Here is a 22,248-nt window from a genome sequence, read left to right on the forward strand (position 1 = left end):
TTGATTCTCATGTTTTTGTTTAAGCTAAATTAAGAGTATCTGCATCTTTTTCTTTTTAACATTACTAAAAAGGACGGGACATGAATTTTAAATTTAAAGACTAAATAGTGCTACACAACTAGCAGCAAAAGCCCCGAGGTTTGACTATTCTAAATTAAATTAGGTTCGTCTGTCTTGTTCTTATTACATTGGTATGAAAAAGACGCTAGTACTTTAAAATTTAGATGCGCTCAGAACCAGTACCAATATGTCGTCTGAATGGTCTCCTTAAGAAATCTCTATCTTCACTATGAATTCCGGTGTTAATATACTAATTATGAGGTGTATTGAAATTTGCTCAAATTTTCCAAATATAGGACCAAATTTTCTCGTTAACGTTACGTAATTCTAGAAAGTTAATGAATTCAGTACTGAACTGATTTCAGCATGTTGGAAACAGTGAAAGCGTGTACGCTACTACTGTACAGTTTGAAACCCACTTCAAAGTAGTTTCTACGGAGCTCTTTTAAGTAAAGCTAATTAACTTCAGTATGTTTAGTATGAGGTTTTACATCTCACCAACAACGTTGATGAAATTCGAGCATCGAAAGCAAAACACAATAATGTAAAAATACAAATCATAATTTCATAAATTAATATAGCTGCCCTGCCAAAAACCAAACTAGAAATTTTAAAAAATACACATACCACCCGACATATTGTTTTTTTTTTGTTAATAATTATACCCAGTGTCACTCGGTGTGCACACATGAACCCTGGAAAAGTTTTTGCTTTTCTTTTTTGAAAAGTCGTGTATAAAAAAGGACCCCTCCTTGCCTGGTCGTGTCCTCATACGTAGGTAACTTTGGATACTTGGACTATTTTTTACAGCCTTTTCTGACTGAGCTGAGGGTCTAGAATTCAGTACTACCGATGTTAATATCGCAAGATTTCTTATCAGACCACTGGCTCTAGATGTATATTTATAAACTTGAGCTTTAAGTAAGGTATCTAAGGTCTATTTTACTTTGCGTTAAAGTGTTTCGAAGCTCGAATTCTATAAACGTTGGCGAGATGTACAATCTCTTACTAACGCCACTGTTAAGTTCGGCTCGATAAGTATGTAGTTACTGGTTGCTACGTACAAGTTTTGATGATTTTCTTTTATTCATAGAGCTGACACGGAATTGAATTAGGTAAATTAATATACTCACCTAATAAAATTGCAATATCTGCAAATCCTGAATGTACACAAATACAAAGTTAAATTAATGTTACATTAAAATGTATGTTACAAATTGGATCATTGCATTGTAAATTGGCACAGGTCTGGTCTAGTGGAAGGCTTCGGTGTTACCGGCAATGCTATACCACCAAGCTATTAAGGTTCTAGTACGATGATAAGTAGATATCGATAAGAGATATGAGATTAATAAAACTGCCATACCATTTAGAAGACTACATCATTCCTTACCACCAGGAGAGACAGTCAAGAGCTTACTTGTCATCATCATCAGATTTCGCAAGCTAATTTTTTTTTGAGTAAAAACTCTTCATTTTTCATCTCTTCAAAGAATATTAGCCATGCTAATCATGACTAACACTCCACTTTCCCCTCTAATTAAGCGTAAAGCTTGTGCCAGGAGTGGGTACGACACTAGTGCAACGGGTTGGGTTGAACCGCCGAACTTTTGGAATTCAGGCCGCTCCTCAACCGTTGAGCTATCGAGGCTCTTAATAAATTTAGCGTTCCAGTACGATGCCGTGTAGAAACCAAAGGGGTAAGGGGGTAAAGGGGTAATCGCTCTGTCTGATTCGCACTTGGCCGGTTTTTTAGGTAAGGCAAACGATACGGTACAATAACAGGAGCTCGAAGCGGACAAAAAGCCATTCCATTGCGTTCCATCTATATGCAGATGCGGCGATACCAAAGGGGCATTAATGTTTCAATTGAACGGCCAGTTTGTCTGTCTGTGTTGTGACTGTGGATCGCTTTGATGGCGTTAATGGGACTGCGTTTTGTGACTGTATTTTTAGCGAGAACAGCTGGGGCACTTGACATATTTTATGCTAAGGTGGTCTTCCGTTTTAGTCAGAAAAGTTGGTCAAAAAACCATTCTCGTTCGTCTATCTGTGTGTTACAATATAGAATATGTATTAGATATTAAAAAAAAACTAGGTATAAGAGCTTCAAAATCAAAATAATCTAGTAGGTAGGTCTGTAGGTACATCTAGGAGCTTACTGTCACAGCTATTTATTATTTTATTTATTTATTTTTGTATTTCATGTACCAAAATAGTAGTTACAAAGTTTGAGTTCATTGGAAATGCTTATCTCTAAACAGAGATTTCTTCCCGCTTCTCGTTCAAGGTTGTGTGAGTAAGGCGCATTAATACGTAGCTACACAGAGGCGTACCTATTAGCACGCGACAGGTCGAGATGGCAATCGGGGTACGAGGTGGTTGACGCCCCGCACACCCGCTCTTCACCCGCGATATCGCGCAAAATTAAAGCATAATAACCCTGTCGGTTATTATGCTTTAATTATTATGGTTTTAGGGTATATAAAAAAAAGAAACTTGCCTGTGAAATGTATTTTATAAATGCTAGACGCAGGCAAGCCGCAAAAATGTGTCTCCGAGATTAAGATAGCGTGCAGATTGGCCGCTCTCGAGCCAGCGGGATGCTGGGCAATAACTGTAGCTGTAACTCTGCCCGGCGCAGACAAAAACCATCTTAACTGCGTTTTACTGCATTATATCTAACGCTGGGCACTGGGTAATGTCGTCTGAACGCAACCAAACTAATTTTAGCTTTTTAAAAGCCTTCTCTACCAAAGCTTCTCTTGTTATAATATGATGAAAGTGTTATACTTATTAAATTGACAAATGCGATGAAGTTTGCAAAAGTGGTACGCAAATGTTATTTTACTTGGAAAAACGTTGCAAAAGCTCTCGCTTCAACTGCTGACAAATCGTAATTAAAAGTAGAACAGCTGCTCTGCAAAAATATACGTTTCACTTTTAAAAATGGCACCATACAGCCACTATATTGATTTTCCCAAAAAAGTTAATTGAGTTAGAAATAATAGATGATGTATGGGATTCTAACCATTGAAACCTGTTCGGAAGTTCAGAAGTTATGGTGGAATAAAGAAACTATATATTTATAAATAACCGTTACAACCCTGAATCCTGATCGTCACATTTCAATATTTAAAAGCTGTGTTCAAAGCAAACAAAAGTTATTCGCCTTTCTGATTCCACGCTAAGAGGGTTGGGAAATTCATGGACGAGTAGAAGTTTTTGTTTGTGGCCAGTTAACCAGATAAAACTCTCTTAACCGATGTTTTAACCGCCGCTTTCAATTTAAAGTAACTCGCCCCTGATTCTAAATGAAAAATAATAAAACTTTATTTATTTAACCGCTAACCGCAAACCCATAACTTTGTCTGTATAGTAAGATTTTACAAATTCTCTTCTGTTGAGTTTTATTATAGTCAAAATCAATGATTCATCTTCAGCGAGTTTTAAATTCAAAGTCCATTTTGAAATTCGTTATTGATAACGTGTAAATCAGTAAAAATAAGGAGATAATTAGTATGTCTGTTTATTTAGAAAAAACTGCTATTTTATTGAGCTAAAGAATTATAGTGCGTACTTTTCACCATGCATCATCAAACCCTTTCATGGTTGGTTATGGAGTTGCAGCATTTTATTAGATTTAAGCTAATGTTACTGACAGACTTCATCCGAACAATTTTCCTTCGAATTCAAAGGGAAAATGCTTGTAAGTGAAAACCAGCGTCACTAACGCCATGGAGCACGTAAGATGTTGTTAAACTTCAAAGTTAGCCAGCATCACATGCTTTGAGGACCGCTTAACTTTGCGAAATGCAGGACGGATGGGGGACATAGTTTAGCTAAATTCTAGAACTTAATATTTTGATGTTCATTAATAACTAGAGGATCCCCGCGGCTTCGCCCGCGTGGATTTTGGTTTTTTTGAAACCCGTAGGAACTCTTCAATTTTCCGGGATAAAAAGTAGCCTATGTCCTTCCCCGGGATGTATCCCAAGTCTGTACCAAATTTCATTAAAATCGGTTCAGTGGTTGGGCCGTGAAAACGTAGCAGACAGACAGACAGACAGACACACTTTCGCATTTATAATATTAGTATGGACTAGCTTCTGCTCGCAACTTCATCTGTGTGGAGTTGATTTTCCGGGATAAAAAGTAGCATATGTGTTAATTCACGGTATAATCTATCTCCATTTCAAATTTCAGCCAAATTGCTACATCGTGACGCTGTTACAGGTTTGGAAAGAAAATTCTACTGAAATGAAACTCAACAAAGCATTTATTTGAGTACAGACTGACATCAAAATATCAAATAGAGTGCTTTAATAGCAAAACCACAAATTGAAAAGCAGACTTCATAATTATTAGCAAGCGAGGCCGTCCGTCAATTTATATTATGCATATGCATGCCACTATACTGTGCCCCTATGGACTAGTTATTTTGTTTTATGACAGCCGGACGGACTTGAAAATGCAATATACTTAGTCATCATCATGTCTTTACAGTTTACGGTCAACTCATCGCCGGTCCACTACTGAGTACGGGTCTCCTCTCAGAATGGGTTTGCTGGCGCAGCTGGATCCTGGCGGCACAAGACCGTGGCGTGAGGAAATCTTAACAAGAGACCTATGTCTAACCGTGGACGTCTCATGATGATCTACCAGTGTTTGAAGATAATTATAACAAGATAAAGTTGCAAACTAAAACCCGACTGCGATCGTCTTATAATAAACGCTGAATATTGTATATGTTTTTCTGTCGCTTGATATATTATTATATTAATGGTGTAGTACATTACATTCATGAATTCAGAATTTTCTCCTCTTTCATTTGATATCGCACTCGACACAATAGCAAAAAAATTTTTGGAGACCTCCACTTTTTTTGATGTAAGGTCAGTTAGGTCAGTTTTTTTCGTATAAAATATAGCCTGTCACCTGGTCTTTTGCAACGAATCAATTGATACCTCATTCATTAAAAACGGCCCAGTAGTTTAGGCGCTACGGTGGAACACACAGAATCTGGATACAAATACACATACATACATAACAGACTGCTAAAATCATAACCCTTCCTTTTGGCTTTGTCGCAGTCGGGTAAAAAGGAGTCGAAACATGCATTAATGGGGGATAGTACAACATAGAGAGTAGGATCAAAGAGTAGGGATAAAATATTTTAATCGTAACTGTTTTCCTTGAAAAATATTCCCTGACTCTATGCTAGCTATTAGTACGGCAACGCTTCAAGTTGTTTACAGAAATCGCCGGGGCGGGGGGCATCGTATATTAGGGGATAGGGCGCCCTGTAATTACTTCAGCGAATTATTTCGCTCAATTAGCCGCCGCCGGGGATCGGGGATAAAGATTTAGGACAGGCACATGACTGCAATATGAATTATATTATTATTTCTTGAAACACAAGAATAATATAAGGGGGAAAGAAAGTAAAGTAGAAATATTTTTATTTGTCTACGTTACATAATATGATGTACGTATATGCGTGCACTGTTCTATTTATATAATAAAAATTAAATTAAAAATTTAAAAAACCCCCGACACATAAACCTCTAAAAAGTAAAAAAATAATAGGTAAGTATGTATGGGCCCTTTAAGAATAGTATAAATAGTAAAGTTTTTATCCAAGCGTTCGTTGCGCCAGGGGACCGCTACCTATTATAAACTATGAAAATCATCTGTTATAGAACGAATAGTCTTTAGCGGTCCCCCGACGCAACGAACGCTTGGATCTGAAAATACGCTATAAAAACGCTATCTGAAAATATACGTAAAAATCTTTTTTGGATTATAGCTAAGAACACTCTCGATCAAGCCACCTTTCAAACAAAAAAAACTAAATTAAAATCGGTTCATTCGTTTAGGCGCTACGAGGCCACAGACAGATACACAGATACACAGATACACAGATACACAGATACACAGATACACAGATACACAGACACACAGATACACAGATACACACGTCAAACTTATAACACCCCTCTTTTTGGGTCGGGGGTTAAAAACTCTACAAGTGTAAATTAAAATTTTATAACACCCCCGACAAGTGAAGGTTACAGTAACTAGAAAAGAGCTGATAACTTTCGAACGGCTGAACCGATTTTCTTGAATTATAGCTAGGAACACTCTCGATCAAGCCACCTTTCAAACAAAACAACTAAATTTAAATCGATTCATTAGTTGAGGAGCTACGATGCCACAGAAATATACACAAATACACATGTCAAACTTATAACACCCCTCTTTTTGGGGCCTCGGGTTAAAAATACGCCCATAGCACCCCGCAAAAAAATATAAGTACGCATGGAGATTACGTTTATTAACAGTTTGGATCATCGAACTGGATCTTTGCTTACTAGTTTACTCCAAGTTCCATTTTTCCAGATCCATGTATCATTTTTATTTTGCTCTACTACAGACTACAGTTATTAGTACTGGATTATCATTTACAGTTACAAAAGCTTGTATTGTTCGTGTTTTACAGGTAGTAGGGGGGCGGCAATCTTCCATAGGCCTAGGGCAGCCATGGTATCAATTCCGCCCCTGGTGAGGTCCACGACGTATCTTAAAAAGTACAAAATCAGGTTCTATTCCTGTCCTAAAGGCAAAATTATTAGATATTCACTTTGACGGAAAATAGTCTATCGAGATAAAATTAGATTTAAAACTAGGTAGCAATTTCGTCTCGCCGCTCGGCCGTGATGCTGGTAAGGAGCTGGAGATTGATTTTGTAAAAAAATTCAACGTGCATAGATGCGACTTGTCTATGCTTTGCAAGTTCCTCGTTATTTTGTTTATACAGGGTGGTCAAAAAGTCGTGGATCAAACGCAATAGGGAGATAGAGGAGGTAATTTTCAACAAAAAAAAAATTGTTGGATATTATCCCCCTATTGCCCCTCCCTCCCTATACTACTATCTCCCTATTGCGTTTGATCCACGACTTTTTGACCATCCTGTATAATTACTAAAAAAATGATTTCTATAAATTGGCCAACGGCACAAGCAAGTAGATTAACACTACTCTTTCCAACACATTTTTTTTCTCAGAAAATAAAGATGTTTTGGCGGCAGTGGGATCTTTCTCTATAAGTAATTAACCCACTTGCTTTAATGGGGAAGGAAAACATCCTGAGAACACTTGTATTCCTGCCGTAATATTATATATTCTCAGCGTTGTGTGAAGCTTGCCAATCCGCACTTGACCAGCGTGGTGGAAACCTAAATCCACGAAGACGAAGTCTCGGGCATCATCTAATCTGAAATAAATTATTGGATACTAGCTGATGCTCGCGTGGCTTTAGATTTTTAAAAATCCGCAGGAGCTCATTGATTTTCCGGGATAAATGTAGCCTTTATTACTCTCCGTCATTTCAACTATCTCTATGCTAAAAATCAAATCGATAGGTTGCTTAGTTAGGGCTTGTAGAAAGGATAAACAAACAAACACACATTCGCATCACACTAATATTATAAAGGCGAAAGTTTGTGTGTGTGTATGTTTGTTACTCCTTCATGCAAAAACTACTAGATGGATTTGGCTGAAATTTGGAATGGAGATAGATAATATCCTGGATTAGCACATAGGCTACTTTTTATCCCGGAAAATCAGAGTTCCCACGGGATTTCGAAAAACTTAAATCCACTCGGGCGAAGTCGCGGGCATCGGCTAGTTTATAATATTATGACTAAAACTAGTGGTCTGGATTAGACCTAATCAACCCTAATCAATATTCAGTCTGCTTACGTAGTTCAGGACCTTACATAGAATTCACGTAACGTAGGTATTAGGTAGTTAGATAAGTACCTTAGTAACCCGTCGCCCTCGAACTGATAACAAGAGCTTGCGGCGACCCCCGGTAATCCTCACGGATTGTGTGTGCAGACCTAATGTATATTAATGTACCTTGTACCTACTATTCGTGGTATGTCCTAGTATTGCGTTTTGCATAAATGTTGATCAAAACTAGATATTACATTTACCTACATAATAGTAGATAGGTTACAACATGGGGTTATTCAAGGGCGGACCAACAAATACGTACCTTCCAGAAAGGCCGGCAATGCATTGGCGGTTCCTGTGGTACTGCAAATGGTCATGGGTCGGTAATCACTTAACAACAGGTGTCCCACCTGCTCAGTATGAGTCGGATACAGCCTAAACTCTTCACATTCTGAGAAGACAAGTGCCCAGTAGTGGGCCGGCAATGGGTTGATCATGATGATGATAAGGATGTATTATGGCCTTCCGCAAAGTAAAAGTTCACCTGATTCTATTCAACATGTGAGTTTTGCGGCGCTGCAGCCATGTGTCATCACCTTAAGAATTAACATCCTTAACATAAAACGTCTTTACGTGTATCAAGCACATAAAAAAGGTCTTAGCCATTCCTAGATTGGACGCTTGAATCTCAAATGTTTCTCCAAATCACCGTGAGTCCTATTTCATACTAGGCATGTGCTCACGAACGAAAGAAACAAATGAACTATATCAGTGTTTAATTGTCTACATGTTGCGTTCACACGCTCACCAGATCTAAGTAGGTACATATCTATGAGTAGGTATAAGTCGCTACAAATAAATGGTCAAATGTATTGCGGCTGCATTTCATAGGTACTATGTATAGTTGTTCAACAAGAAACTATAAGCTTAATTTGCTATAATCCGCTGAAGCAGACAAATCTGTAAGGTACAACATACAGTACGCGATATGCACTGCCCGCCCTCCCACTGCCAAACATGCAGGAAAAGCCAGTCACCAAGTTTGTCCACCAGATCATTTGTCCTGATTGAGGGATGAGTGGCGCTATGAGTCAGAGCGTAGCAGTCAGATGATCAATAAATCATCAAGGATATTTGGAGTCAAATCTTCTAACACTCTTCGACACAGTCTTCTTCAAAAATACAAAAAAAATATATATTAAATCTTCTACGTCACATCTAGTTCAATAGCTCAGCTCTTTGAACTAATGACGTGGTATCTTATCAATGAGCCGTCTTGCCCATCTCTACCTCAGCCGCGTTTTGTTTTTATGCCCTCGTAAAACGCTCCGCGGAACTGATTCCCTACATCCCCCGGACCATTTGCCCTGATTGAGGGATGAGTGGCGACAAAAAGCGTAGTAATGTCTTCAGACGTCTGTGTTGTAACAACTTTATATATCCCTATGTTGATAGTTGATTTGTCTCTTTTGGGAATTAAGGAAAATCTGGCCTTTTTCCTTGCATAGGTCATAGGGGAAAAAACTTTCTAGGTACAAGAGTTAGCTGGGCGTTGATAAAACAGTCAGTTTGAGATGTGCGTTAATCGATCAGTGAGTCAGTCTATATCAGTTATTATTTAGATAACCGGGACTCACTCCTTCACACGCACACGAAAAAGGCCGAATTTGGACGTCTAAAGTTGATCACCTATCCAGTTACCGACTTGAGTTGACAGTGCTTTACTAGCGCAATTAATGGATATGCGCTGTCGCAACTAGTCACGCTATCATACTCAGTGCATTCTTGTATTCTCTAGATAGTTGCCTGGTGGAGATTACTTTAAGCAATAAGGCCGCCTTTGCATACAATAGTTTTTTTTTTTTTTTTTCTTGTTTTGACTTTTTTCTTGTCTTGTGCAATAAAGTCTTTTTTCTATCTAACTATTGATCTATAGTTACAGTTAGCCTTTAATAGAAATCCCTCGAAATCGACTGTATTATCTATGTAGTGATAGCTACCCCTTAATAGAAAGCCCTCGATATCGGCTCTCAGTCTCGGCGGCGCTCATTAAGCGGCTATCAGAACCACTACACTAACCCTTAAGGTTAAGGGTCTATTTCTACTGGCTGCGAGACGATGTAAGCGAAGCGAAATACGAGTACTTCTACTCTACTGCGGCACACAAAGTTATGGTGGTCTGGTATATCTAACACATTCTCAAAAAAGTCAATATCCTTGTCCATTGAAGAATAAATAGACAGTTTCAGAGAGTTTCCGAATTTTCAAGATCAATATGGTCAATAACCATATAATATTTATCGCAAATTAATTACTAAGTACTCCCAAACATAATACGGCAGTCATTTTTATGGTTTTTCGAGGTACTTTTTACAAAAACGATGTCCATTCACAAATCCAAAATGACCAACTTAATTTGTTTCATGCCTAGGTGTAGATTTCATTTCTGAGGTTTTTGAGGAATTCGAGCTGCTGATTATAAAAGTGCCGTCTACTTTCAAATTAGATCTTTAATGCTACTTGCCTATTTAGAACTTAAGTAAGTATTTTGATTTGACCTTTTTGTACTATATCACCATGGAATTAGGAGGTACTAATTCTATTAAAAGGTCTTTGTAGATTGCTTTGTTAAAAATTTCATTGCATAGCCTCGCAGGGAATGTGAGTTGAGCCTTAAGCGACTATCTTAAGCCCTACACTAACCTTTATAATCCGGTTTATAAGGCAGTAACTTTCCCCTAACTCCACCCACTTAATTAAAGGATTAGTGGAAGTGGGAGCCGAGTTCTCACACATCGCCTAGTAAGCCTGGATGTCACAACGTTGAATGCTTTTAACGTATCTATACGACTTCATTTAATTTTTTTAGTTAGTAACCGACCTAAAAAATGGAGGTTATCAATTCAACACTGTAATGTGTGTAATATTAGGTACTGGGAGTGCAAAATTTTCACATTATCATGTTAAAGTCTATTAAGGCTTCAAAACAGTTTTTTATGGGTACATAAATTTTCAAATTGCCCATGCCGGGGACCGAATCCTGGACCCCGGGGCAGCACCGCGCCAGGAGGTATATCAAGTTTATCACAAGTAGACCCAAGTGGCCTAAAATCCAGCTTGCCACCAGGCTAAGGGCTGTTTAAAGTTTACACTTGAATATAATAGTAAGTAGATGATGCCCAAAGCTTCGATTTAGGAATCCTGTAGGAACTCTATGATTTTCCGGGATAAAGGATAACCTGTATCCGTCCCCAGGATATAAGCTACCTTCTTCTGGCTCTCTCTAACTAGGCTCTGTAAACGTCAAAATCGGTTGAACGGATGGACCGTGAAAGGCTAGCAGAAAGACAGACAGACTCACATTCACATTTATAATACTAACCATTCATCCAGAATGGATGAATCTAAATATTCCTATGATGTTTGCATCAAAGCTCACAGTCCAGTAAACTCGTTGAAAAGCCAAACACTTTGCGAAATGGCACAAAGGCAAAGCTTTCTGCAAAGTGTCCTTTTGTCTTATTTATTATTTGCTGTTTGTTAAACATGCACTCTCCGAATGTGGGGCATTCAAAATAGTAGAATTTATCCTTTGAAAAATGCAAAATCACTAAGTGAGGGTCAAAACACATACCTATACGTGATACGATATCGCATCGTGCACGTTGCGACGTCGTGTCGCGATGCGATGTCGTGTCGTGGAAATCTACGAGGTGCATGGAATCACGACACGACAAAATAAATGAAAACTTGTTTTAGAGTTTACCTGTAAATTCTAAAACAAGTTTTCATTTATGCACGGTAATTTTTGATTTATCGTGCAAAATGACGAAAAAATACTTAAGTGCGGAACCCTCGGTGCGCGAGCCTGACTCGCACGTGGCTGGTTTTTAAATTTGCCGTCAGTTCTCATTCTCAGCTTCCACTGAACAGACTAGTTATTATATCATAGTGAGGCTGATTAATTAGCACAAGACAAACTCGCAATCAACGCAGGTTAGTTTGCTCAGCTAATCACTGTTCTCCTACTCAGCGCTCACTCCGAGCTTAGTACGAGTCGGTAACGTCGATACGACATCGAACATCGAAACATTATAGAGCTAAAGTATAAAAAATTTCACGGTCATCGCCTCTACGACAGGCATGGTCTGCCCACTGCCATTTGAGCTTGCTAATAGTTTGGGCTATGTCAGCGATCTTGGTTCTACTGCGGATCTCCTCATTTCGGATCGTTAAAACAAGGCATATTAGGTCCATTTTACTCTGACGTTATGATATTGTTACGATACTCGAAAACTATCAATGTTTTCGTGATATTCTAATTCGTACTAAAGATACTAAAGGTACATGTTTGCAGTTGCGTTAATGAGGTAGCTACTGCCTACGCGTTTATATTACACGTCAAACAAGCGATGCGGAAACACAAAATAAGAAGATTTTGGGATCAGTCGTTTACTCATCGATACTAATAATAATATAAAAGCGAAAGTGTGTCTGTCTGTCTGATAGCTTTTCACGGCCTAACAATCAAACGGATTTAGATAATATTTGATACGGGTTACCTTACATCCCGGGGAAGGACATAGGCTAATTTTATCCCGGAAAATTAAAGAGTACCCACGGGATTTTTAATAAACTTAAATCCACGCGGACGAAGTCTATCTATCATCTATCGAACGGGCATCATCTAGTTTTTCATATTTATGAAAATAATAATGTTATGGTATGGAAATAAGCGGTTGTCAGTGGTTAAGACGTCTACCTACTCTTGAGGTCAGGGGTTCGATCCCGGGCACGCACTACAGGTTTTTGCAGTTGCTCGTACCTATGTGCGATTTAATAAGCAATTAAATAACACTTGCTTTAACAAACATCGTGGGGAAACCTTGTGGGGAAGGTGTGTGAATTCTGACTAGCCATTTAGCCAGCGTGGTGGATTATGGCCTAAACACTTTTTATTCTAAAAGGCGACCCGTGCTCAGTAGTGAGTCGGTGATGAGTTGATAATGATGATGATGAATGTTATGGTAACTTATAGAAAATATACCACGTAAATAAAACAAAGATAGTACGTGTACAAGAAATGCAGTGTATGTATCTACCTGTATACTATTTCTTCCGAAGACTTTCTTTGCACAGTGATTCGTAATTTTATTTGGTAGGGCTGCCACAAACTCTACCTGATATTTTGAAAAGTAGGTACTTCATGATACGTTGAAGACTGAAAGTTTGCAAATGTTTAAAAACAGATTCTGGATTGCATGAGTTGTCTCTATCAAAAATATATTTATTGCATATTCGGTGGTATTACTACACAGAAGTTGTTGTAGACAACAACTTCTGTGTAGTAATACCACCGAACCGGATACCAACTGGAATGCCAAACTCCACATAAGACACAAAAAACTTTTATAAGATCACTTCGTTTTCCGTCTGTCTGTCTATGATGTCAGTCAAGAAAAAGGATTCAAAACCTATAGGTTACTTTCCGCTAACGCAGAACCATTTTTGACAGGTAATAATGTATTAAGTATAGCACAGGTAAAGGTAAAAATCTGAAAAGAGGGAATTTGTGGTTACATCACAAAAAAAAGTGTTTTTGTATCCATGGGTACATCATGGGTATGATGGGTGCGGAACCATCGTGTACAACGACTGGCACTTGACCAGTTATATAAATACCTACTATAAATTTAGTCACTGTAGGCACTGTAGGCAACCCTGACACGTAGACGCCATTATTTTTCCGTTACGGAATTCAATAGCAATTTCAAGCGAAATTGGGTTCACGGTACATTAAGATAAGTTATTTTAAGTTTTCATTATTTACATTATATTATGCTTGATATTGTTCCAAGCTGAATTTATATCTTACTAGATATAGTGCGCGACAGCTCGAGATGGCAATCGGGGTGATGCATTTTAGGAATTCAACATTTTGAACCTGAAGGATGCAGCCGCCCTACCAACAAAGCCGTGCCGCCAAACTATTTAGCGTTTGGGTACGATGCCGTGTAGAAACTAAAGGGGTATGAGTTTAATAAAAACTGCCATATCCCTACCAGGTTAGCCCGCTTCCATTTTAGACTGAATCATCACTTACCACCAGGTGAGATTGCCGTCAAGAGTTAAAATTTAAAAAATAAGGCGAAAATCATAACTTTTCATTGATCGTAGTCATGTCATATAATTATGCTCCTGCAAACCTCTAGTCACCCTTTCATTATTTAACCAGCAAAGTTGTCAACAATTCTCTTACGGACCAGCTCTAAGCGGTTTGTGAATAATTCCTACATCAAACGTTGGAACTTTGAACTGTGGAATTTTAGTTGTAGGTACTTACCTTTGCCTAAACTTCGAAGTTCAAAGACTTAGACATCAGATGCTGTAAGCAGCACTCCACACGATACTTTGTGGTCCAAAAGTAACTCAAAACCCGTTACCTTTTTTATCAAAGAAGAAAATAAAACTGACGAGTAACGACTGGACCTCTGCTAGCCACTAGCAGCCCATCAAAAAAGCCGCAGGTGAAGGAAAACATTGTGGGGAAACCTACATGCCTGAGAGTTCTTCACAATGTTCTCAAAGGTGTGTGAAATCTACTAACCCACACTGGGCCAGCGAGGCAGTCTATGGCCTAAGCCCTTCTAACTCTGAGACCCGTGGCCTGACAGGAGACCAGTGCTTAGTAGTGCGATGGGTTGACCTGACCATTCAAGTAGGTATAACCAACACATACCACCAGGTGAGATTGCAGTCAAGGGCTAACTTGTATCAAAATTTAAAAAAAACACAATAAAAACTAAACTCTCTGTTTCACTCAATAGAACTTTTAAGAATACTTTTATTCATGGAAGAAATTCAGAACCTTTGGATTCGGTGCTTGTTACCAACTTTTTGTTTGACATCATACTTAAATTGTTGTTCAACTTAAACTTAAAGTTGTTATGACAGACTTTGTTCGTGATAAAGTTAAGAAAGCACTCAAATAATCATTTGTCTGAGACCTTTATTTCGTCCAATTTTTTTTATAAACGGAGCTAAAGGCATTTTGGATATCATAACTTTTTCCCACAAAGTCCACGTGAATTTAGGTTTTAAGGGTTCCGTAATAAAATAAGGAACTGTTATAGGTGCCTCCAGTTCGTCTGTCCATCTGTGGAGGAGATTCAGGTCCTGTCTATGCTTCAGGAGTTGTCCCTAAATAAATGTGATCCAGAGTGGGCCCTCTCTATGGCATATTATGGCTGTGCCACGCTGTGGTCTGGCCGCTACGGTCTGTGCAGGAGATTCAAGTGGGCCTGTCTATGCTTCAGGAATTGTCGGCTTCAACACTATCTATTAGATTTGGAGACAACCCGATTGGAGAAGCCCGTCTACATATTATATCCAAGACATATTTCTGCTCGAGCTACAATGGTCGATTGGATATCGAATATTATTGCCAATAAACATGATGGGAGATCGTAAAAATTGTTTTTATTGAAACGTTCTCTTTTTTATTTCCTTTAGTTTATTTTCGATAACCTTCCTAGAGCTGTGGCCTTATTAGGGTCATGGGTGCAATTCCAGGTAGGGGATTTTTTTCTGGTGTGGTGAGAGACCTCGGTTATGATTTTAATTGTTATCTGCCATATTACATATAGCGACCCGCCCCGGCTGCGCACGGGCGATTCGGAAGAATCCCTCTAAGTAATGGTAAAAGAAATTTTGAAATCGGTCCAGTAGTTTTTGAGCCTATTCAATATAAACATACAAAAATACAAAGGTTTCCTCTTTATAATATTAGTATAGATACGATTAAACTTAGAGTACATCGTCACTTATCACACACCAGGTGAAATCGCAGTCAAGGTCTGACATTGAAGAAAAATGGTCAAGTACGTTACAAAACGTGCATAAGGTAGGGTTCCGCAGCCATGCTAATTGCCAAAAACGTTTCAAAAATTTTTCAAAAACTGAGTAAGAAACGTTATGATTTTTCACTACTGGAAAGAGTAAACCAAATTTTTTTTCGACTCGCACTTTTTTCATGTTCAGGATTTAACAGATTTTTTTTTCATAATTTATATAAGCCAGAATAAAGGAGAACTATAAATTTCTATAATTAAACTTAACATTACAGCTTTTAAAGTTTATTTTTAATAAAATGGCTGTAACATACAGACAGACGGACTGGACGCAACTATAAGGATTCCTTCTTTTAGTACAGAATCCTACAAACAATCTTGTTAATTTTTATAAGCATCTAGTAACTCAGCAGTGAGTAGATCTAAAACCCTTGTATCACTAAGAAAATGTGATTGCGAAACAAACTACAAAAAAATTAAACATCTAAAGAGCCTAAAAACGCCGCAAATAAATGTAATGTGGTATGTGAATACATTAAAGGGGCCCTTTGTCCCCAAAATGTGCGAATAAATCGGGCCATTCACTAACAAATTACCAATTACACCAAATGGCCCAACCTCCGACCTTTATTGAAATCTGTTCAATACTGCTCTTTGGGCATCGTATGAAATAATATAATCTCCTTATCAAAAGAGTTACTTTTAGGAATTTTGATTATGTTAAAACAGTAAATCATTTTACATTAAAACTATTACAATTATAATTGATAAATAATATAATTAATGTTATCAATTATGTGCTTGTTAGTTTCGTTGCTAATGCGTGAAAACTAATAAAAAGTCATCAAATACGTTTTATTTACACGTAGGTACATATTATGTGGCATTTTATAAAATGGGGAAAAAAACATATAAAAACCTATTTCAAAAAAAAAACAATTTAGCAAAATACAATATTTATGTCGTTGGAAATTTATTGCCTGAAATAAAATAAATTTTAAGTGTAATAACATAAGTAACATAATCTTTAACAATTTATTTTGTGTAATTCAACAACATAATATATTATGTTCTGTTCCCAGGTCCACGATCTTCAGTAATGAAGGAATGACTGAAGAGAGAGAGAGATAAATAAAATAATGAACATGTACCACAACCACGTAAAAAATATGATAATTTATGCTTCGTTTAACATTAAATTTATCATTGCCATAACATATTTTATAGCTGTTAATTGGAAGCTATGTGAAGCTAAGCTGCGTATTATTGGAGGCAGGGATGCACTTAAAGATGAATACCCTTTTGCTGTTCGGTTGGAACAACAGTATACGAAGACTATTAATGGTAAAACAGAATTTAACTATTACCCATTGTGCTCAGGGGCCGCAATCACTCCTACTTGGATATTAACTGCAGCACATTGCGATAGCGATGAAGTATTGAAACTATATTTAAATATGCTTATCACAACTAAACCTCGAAAATTTGCAAGATATAATAGCTACTTTCCTAAAGAAATGGGTCACTTAAGTCCTATACTTAAAGAATATAACCACCCTAGTTACACTTATATTCGATCCGATTTCAATGTAAGAATAAGAACAAAATATGATATTGCAATATACAAGACCGAAAATGTATTAGTTAGTTACTATGGAAATATCAGCCCAATAGAATACACGTCTTTTATAGGACATGAAGCTGTCGTACTAGGCTTTGGTAGTACTAATGCTACTCCAACGGAAACGCATTTGCAAGTGTTAGAGGGCATGTTGTTAAAATGTGACGAAAGAGAGGGTCATGTGCATGGTATGTTTTGCGTAGTGCCACGCTGTGGACTGGATGCAACGATCTGTAGTGGAGATTCCGGTGGACCTATCATTCATGCTTCAGGAATTGTGGGCGTCAATGCCATATCTATGGGAAACTGCAATGAGCATGGCCACAAACTGTACCCAGGAGCAGCTTCAGCTGTGATTTCTATGGTCAGTCCTTTTATTGATTGGATATCGAATATTATGGCCAATAAAACGAATGAGAGATCGTACAAAATCTTTTTTTTTTCAATGAAAAATGTTGTGCTTCTGCTGGGGCTTTGGACTGTAGTTTTAGTTTGAAAAACCAATAATTTAAATTCAAACACAACACGAAATCCCTAGAAACCCCGCTAGTAAACGTGTGCATGTGAACAGAATTGTACGCTAAAATAGATGCGTGTGCGCACACCAATATAATTTTATTAAATATAAATACTACACTGCCGTATAATGAATCAAGAAAGCTGTTTGACTGCTGGCATTTGACCGCCCACCCATGCGTTTCGATCTGTTATTGACGATTTGGCGATGTTTTACTGATACAGTTTTGCTGCACAGGGTGAATAGATGCGGATCATAAGGCTTCCAACATTAGGAAGAAAGTCCTTATTTCAAATTAAAAAAATTCAAACATCCATACTAATATTATAAATGCGAAAGTGTGTCTGTCTGTCCGTCTGTCTGTCTGCTAGCTTTTCATGGCCCAACAGTTTAACCGATTTTGATGAAATTTAGTACAGAGTTAGCTTATATCCTAGAGACGGACATAGACATCTTTTTATCCCGAAAAATCAAAGAGTTCCCATGGTATTCTTAAAAGCCCACCCGTTTGACCGATTTATATGAAGTTTGGTACAGAGGTAGCTTGCGTCACGGAAATTGACATATGCAACTTTGCATCCCAGGAAATCAAAGAGCTCCCAAGGATTATTAAAAAACCTAAATCCACGTGGACGAAGTCACGGGCATCGTCTAGTAATTTCATAACGAAGGAATTGGATTTTAATTGTGCGCAGAACAAAAACACTGGTAATAATTGTAATGTTGTATAAATCCAATAAAAGCACCCGTTGTCCCTAAAATGTGCGAATAAAACGGGGCATTCAATATCAAATTACCAATTACACCAAATGGCCCAACCTCCGACCTTTATTGAAATCTGCTTTATAATAGGTACTATTCGGGCAAACGCATACAATTTATGCTTATTAACAGAGTTATAAAAGGGTCTCATTATTTAGTTATTTAAAACAGTGATCACATTAATGTTTAAAAGTTTGTGTGTGTGTGTGTGTTTGTTACATAAGAACAACAAAAGAACTGTAGACTAAATAAATAAATAGAAGGACAAAGTATCAATTTCTACTTAGGAATATATTTTTCTGAATATTTTGTGAAATATTATTCCGACAGTTACTAAAAATACGTATATTGCATGTCAGTTCGATCTGTCTTCACAAACTTTGCAAAAGTACAATCGCATAGAAATGTGCTTCAATCGTATTATTTTAATGCGGCAAATCCGAAGGTTATGATTTTAAGATCTGATCTATGTTCATGCCTATTCAAGTGCATCGTCTTATCAAAATAGAAACCTTGTTGTTACAATGAACCGGACCTATGCCCTGACTGCCCTGCATTGCTGATGCCCTTGACTTTATCCATGTGGATTTAGGTTTCTAAAAATGCCGTTAGATTTCCAGAAAAACTGGACAAGTGCGAGTCGGTCTCATACACGAAGGATTTTGTACCATCTGGATATATTACTACTTATGTCCTTTTTACTTCATTAAAAATTTATTATCTGTTGTTACAGTATAGAATTACACAGTACACAATCTGAAAATTTCAGCTCTCTACGTATTACAATTCACACGATACAATCCGCTAACAAATAGACAGACGGACGGTCAGGGGAGGATTAGTGTAGACTATGAGTCCCGTTGGCACCCTAAACAAAAATAAGCGATTTCCATTTCTCAGATGTAAGTTATCTTTGTAACAGATTTCGTCATGAGTCATGAAAAAGTGACAGACAGACACATTTACGTATTTATACTCAATATATACAGTTTTTTACACGATATAGCATAATATGGCACGATATAGCATATAGCAGTAATTTGGTCGTCAAAAAGGGGCTTATCTGGAAAGTTTTCAGAAAGTTATGCAAATTGGTGGTTTTATAGATTTTAATGTGCTCTTTCCGAATTTTTATTTTGCCAGCTCGTACCTTTGCCGCTCGCGGCGCCATCTTGGAAAAATGGCACCCAAAAACAGTTTTTTCACGATAACTTCTTTCCCATTCATTTTACAACAAAAATTGCTATGTAACAATTATTAAACTAGAGACAATTTCCTACAATTTGTGTATTCACCTTTTTTTGTAGACTCAAGAGTTTCAGTGTACGAGCGCCACAAAGCCCACTCCAACACTCATTTTGGCTAAATAACTCATTTCCACACCACCATGTGGTAGAGTGAGTGGCGTGATTTTTTTTATGGTATCTCCAGGAGACGGTAGTCACCTTCAATTTAAGCCATCACTTCGTTCAGAGAGTACTAACACTCTTCAGAATTCTGCTCGAGATAAGAGTAAATATTAAGTTTGTTTAGCTTCGTCTGTTTAGTGTTTACATTTGAACGTAAGTTTTATTAAGTTATTTTAGCCTACCTAATTTAATGAATTGAGTCAATAAATAAAGTATAAAATTCTTAAAATTAAATTATTATTCCTATTTAGAATAAAAATAGAATAAAAGAATAAAAATCGCTGTGCTGGCTAGAGAGGCCTAAGAGTTTCTTCTTGACTACGGAACCCTAAAAAACTGGCACTGTTTACTATCGCTTTAGCTTTACTGAGAGAGCATAGGGCAATGGAACTTTTCGAAAAAGAAATGCGTAATTAGATTTTCTTTTCCAAAAGGAGTTGAGATGCTGTATTTTTGCTCAGCGCGGCGGAATAACGTCTTGAATTGCGCTCGAGAAATCTTTTGACTACTGGGAGAAAGATTTTTCTTATGAATTAATAGGGAATTAAGGATTAGCCTTTATTATAAATGTCCCTTTGACATTATACACCTTTTACCACTAAAACCAAGAAAAATGAAAAATGGAAATGGTGTATTCATATTCATTTACTCATTGCATAATACTGAATGGCGTAGGTACAGTATACCAGCGATAGCAGGTACAAGGTCTTATTGTTGATAGAAACCCCAGTTTGCTAATTTCTAGTGTTTACTGTGCAACCATCTAAGTATACAGAATTAGTGCGTGCAACATACTTAAAACAATAAATAACTATCATAATATATTTCAATTTATAACAATGTCAATATAATAAAATAAAACTTGAAATAAAAACCGACCAAGTGCGAGTCGGACTCGCGCTCAGACGGTTCCGTACTCCGGTATTTTTCCCGTGCACGATAAATCAAGAACTAATGCATAACAAATAAAAATCTGTTTTAGAATGTACAGGTAAACCCCTTCCATATTATGATACCCCAGTTGGTATAGGTACCTTACTTAGGTACTTACTTTGAAAATTGAAAATGCAAATTATTTATTTATTCATGAACATAATATTTTAATTAATTTTTTTGGTGATGTATTATATTAGTATGGATAGTATTGATTATTATTATTAATTTAAGCTAAAGAGTTTTGTTATCAGGATTTTTCCCTTTAAAAATCTGAGTCGTCTTATATTAAATGGATTTATCTTTTCTTCAAAAGCGAGGGACGCAAATCTCTCGATATCGCTCCTTAACTATCTAAATAGCCTCATCGTGTCTCTCAACGGAGCTTTTCATAGATTTTAAGGACCTATACAAATACAGGCTAATACTGGACCTCGTTAGTATAAAGTTAGGTATAGCCAACTAACTGTTTCCCGCGATTTTGTGCACGTGGATTTCAGCTTTTCAAACCCCCTTGGGAACTCTTTGATGTTCCGGGATAAAAAGTAGCCCATGTCTGTCCCTGGGATATAAGCTTACTTTCATCAAAATCGGTTGAACTTTTGCGCTGTGAAAAGATAGCAGACACACATTCGCATTTATAGTATTACTAGACGATGCCCGCGGCTTCGCCCGCCTGGATTTCGGTTTTTTAAATCCCGCAGGAACTCTTTGATTTTCCGGGATAAAAAGTAGCCTATGTCCTACCCCGGGATGTAGCCCATGTCTGTACCAAATTTCATCAAAATCGGTTCAGCGGTTGGGCCGTGAAAACGTAGCAGACAGTCAGACAGACAGACAGACAGACACACTTTCGCATTTATAATATTAGTATGGATTAGTATGGAAGTATGGAAATTATGGATTTCTGGTAATTACGCCACCTTGTAAGCTTTTATTTAACACTCTAAAAACTATACGAAACAATATATTCAATTCGTCTTATTATAATAAAGTACCAATCACTGAATATTTGAGTACCTACTCCGTATGTTTCAATGGGACCTTAACAAACGTCTTTCACTCGAGTCGATACTACGGCGCCCCGAGTCTCGATTTCCCTTATTAAGGCTCTTATTAAGTTCTCTTAAACATTGTTTCCGAACAATGCAATGCCTGCTACATCTGACTTGGGTGCAGTGGTTCATTATTGTTTCCTCTGTTGATTTCAACTAATGAGCTTACACAATATACGACTCTTTTAAAATAAGGCGTCAGTCAGAAAAAGTAAGTACTATTAAAATAATTTTAACAAATAATTGGAATATCCTTCCAAAACATGCGCAAGGAACACAGGTCTCGACGCGTAGAGGTTTTT

General features: G+C 37.4%; 1 protein-coding gene across 1 annotated transcript; it reads left to right on the forward strand.

The window, feature by feature from the left end:
• Positions 1-15,314: 15,314 nt before the first annotated feature.
• On the forward strand, positions 15,315-17,766 carry LOC123872093 (serine protease ami-like). The gene is made up of 2 exons (XM_045916222.1): positions 15,315-15,394; positions 16,732-17,766. Exon 2 carries the CDS (start codon positions 16,789-16,791, stop codon positions 17,764-17,766), a length of 978 nt encoding a protein of 325 aa, XP_045772178.1. The 5' UTR covers positions 15,315-15,394; positions 16,732-16,788.
• The last annotated feature ends 4,482 nt before the right edge of the window (positions 17,767-22,248 follow it).

Source organism: Maniola jurtina, chromosome 14 (genome assembly GCF_905333055.1).
Source record: "Maniola jurtina chromosome 14, ilManJurt1.1, whole genome shotgun sequence".
NCBI classification, from domain to species: Eukaryota; Metazoa; Arthropoda; class Insecta; order Lepidoptera; family Nymphalidae; genus Maniola; species Maniola jurtina.

Coding starts and splice junctions, on each gene's coding strand:
- LOC123872093 (XM_045916222.1), top strand. CDS start 16,789: ATGAACATGTACCACAACCACGTAAAAAATATGATAATTTATGCTTCG.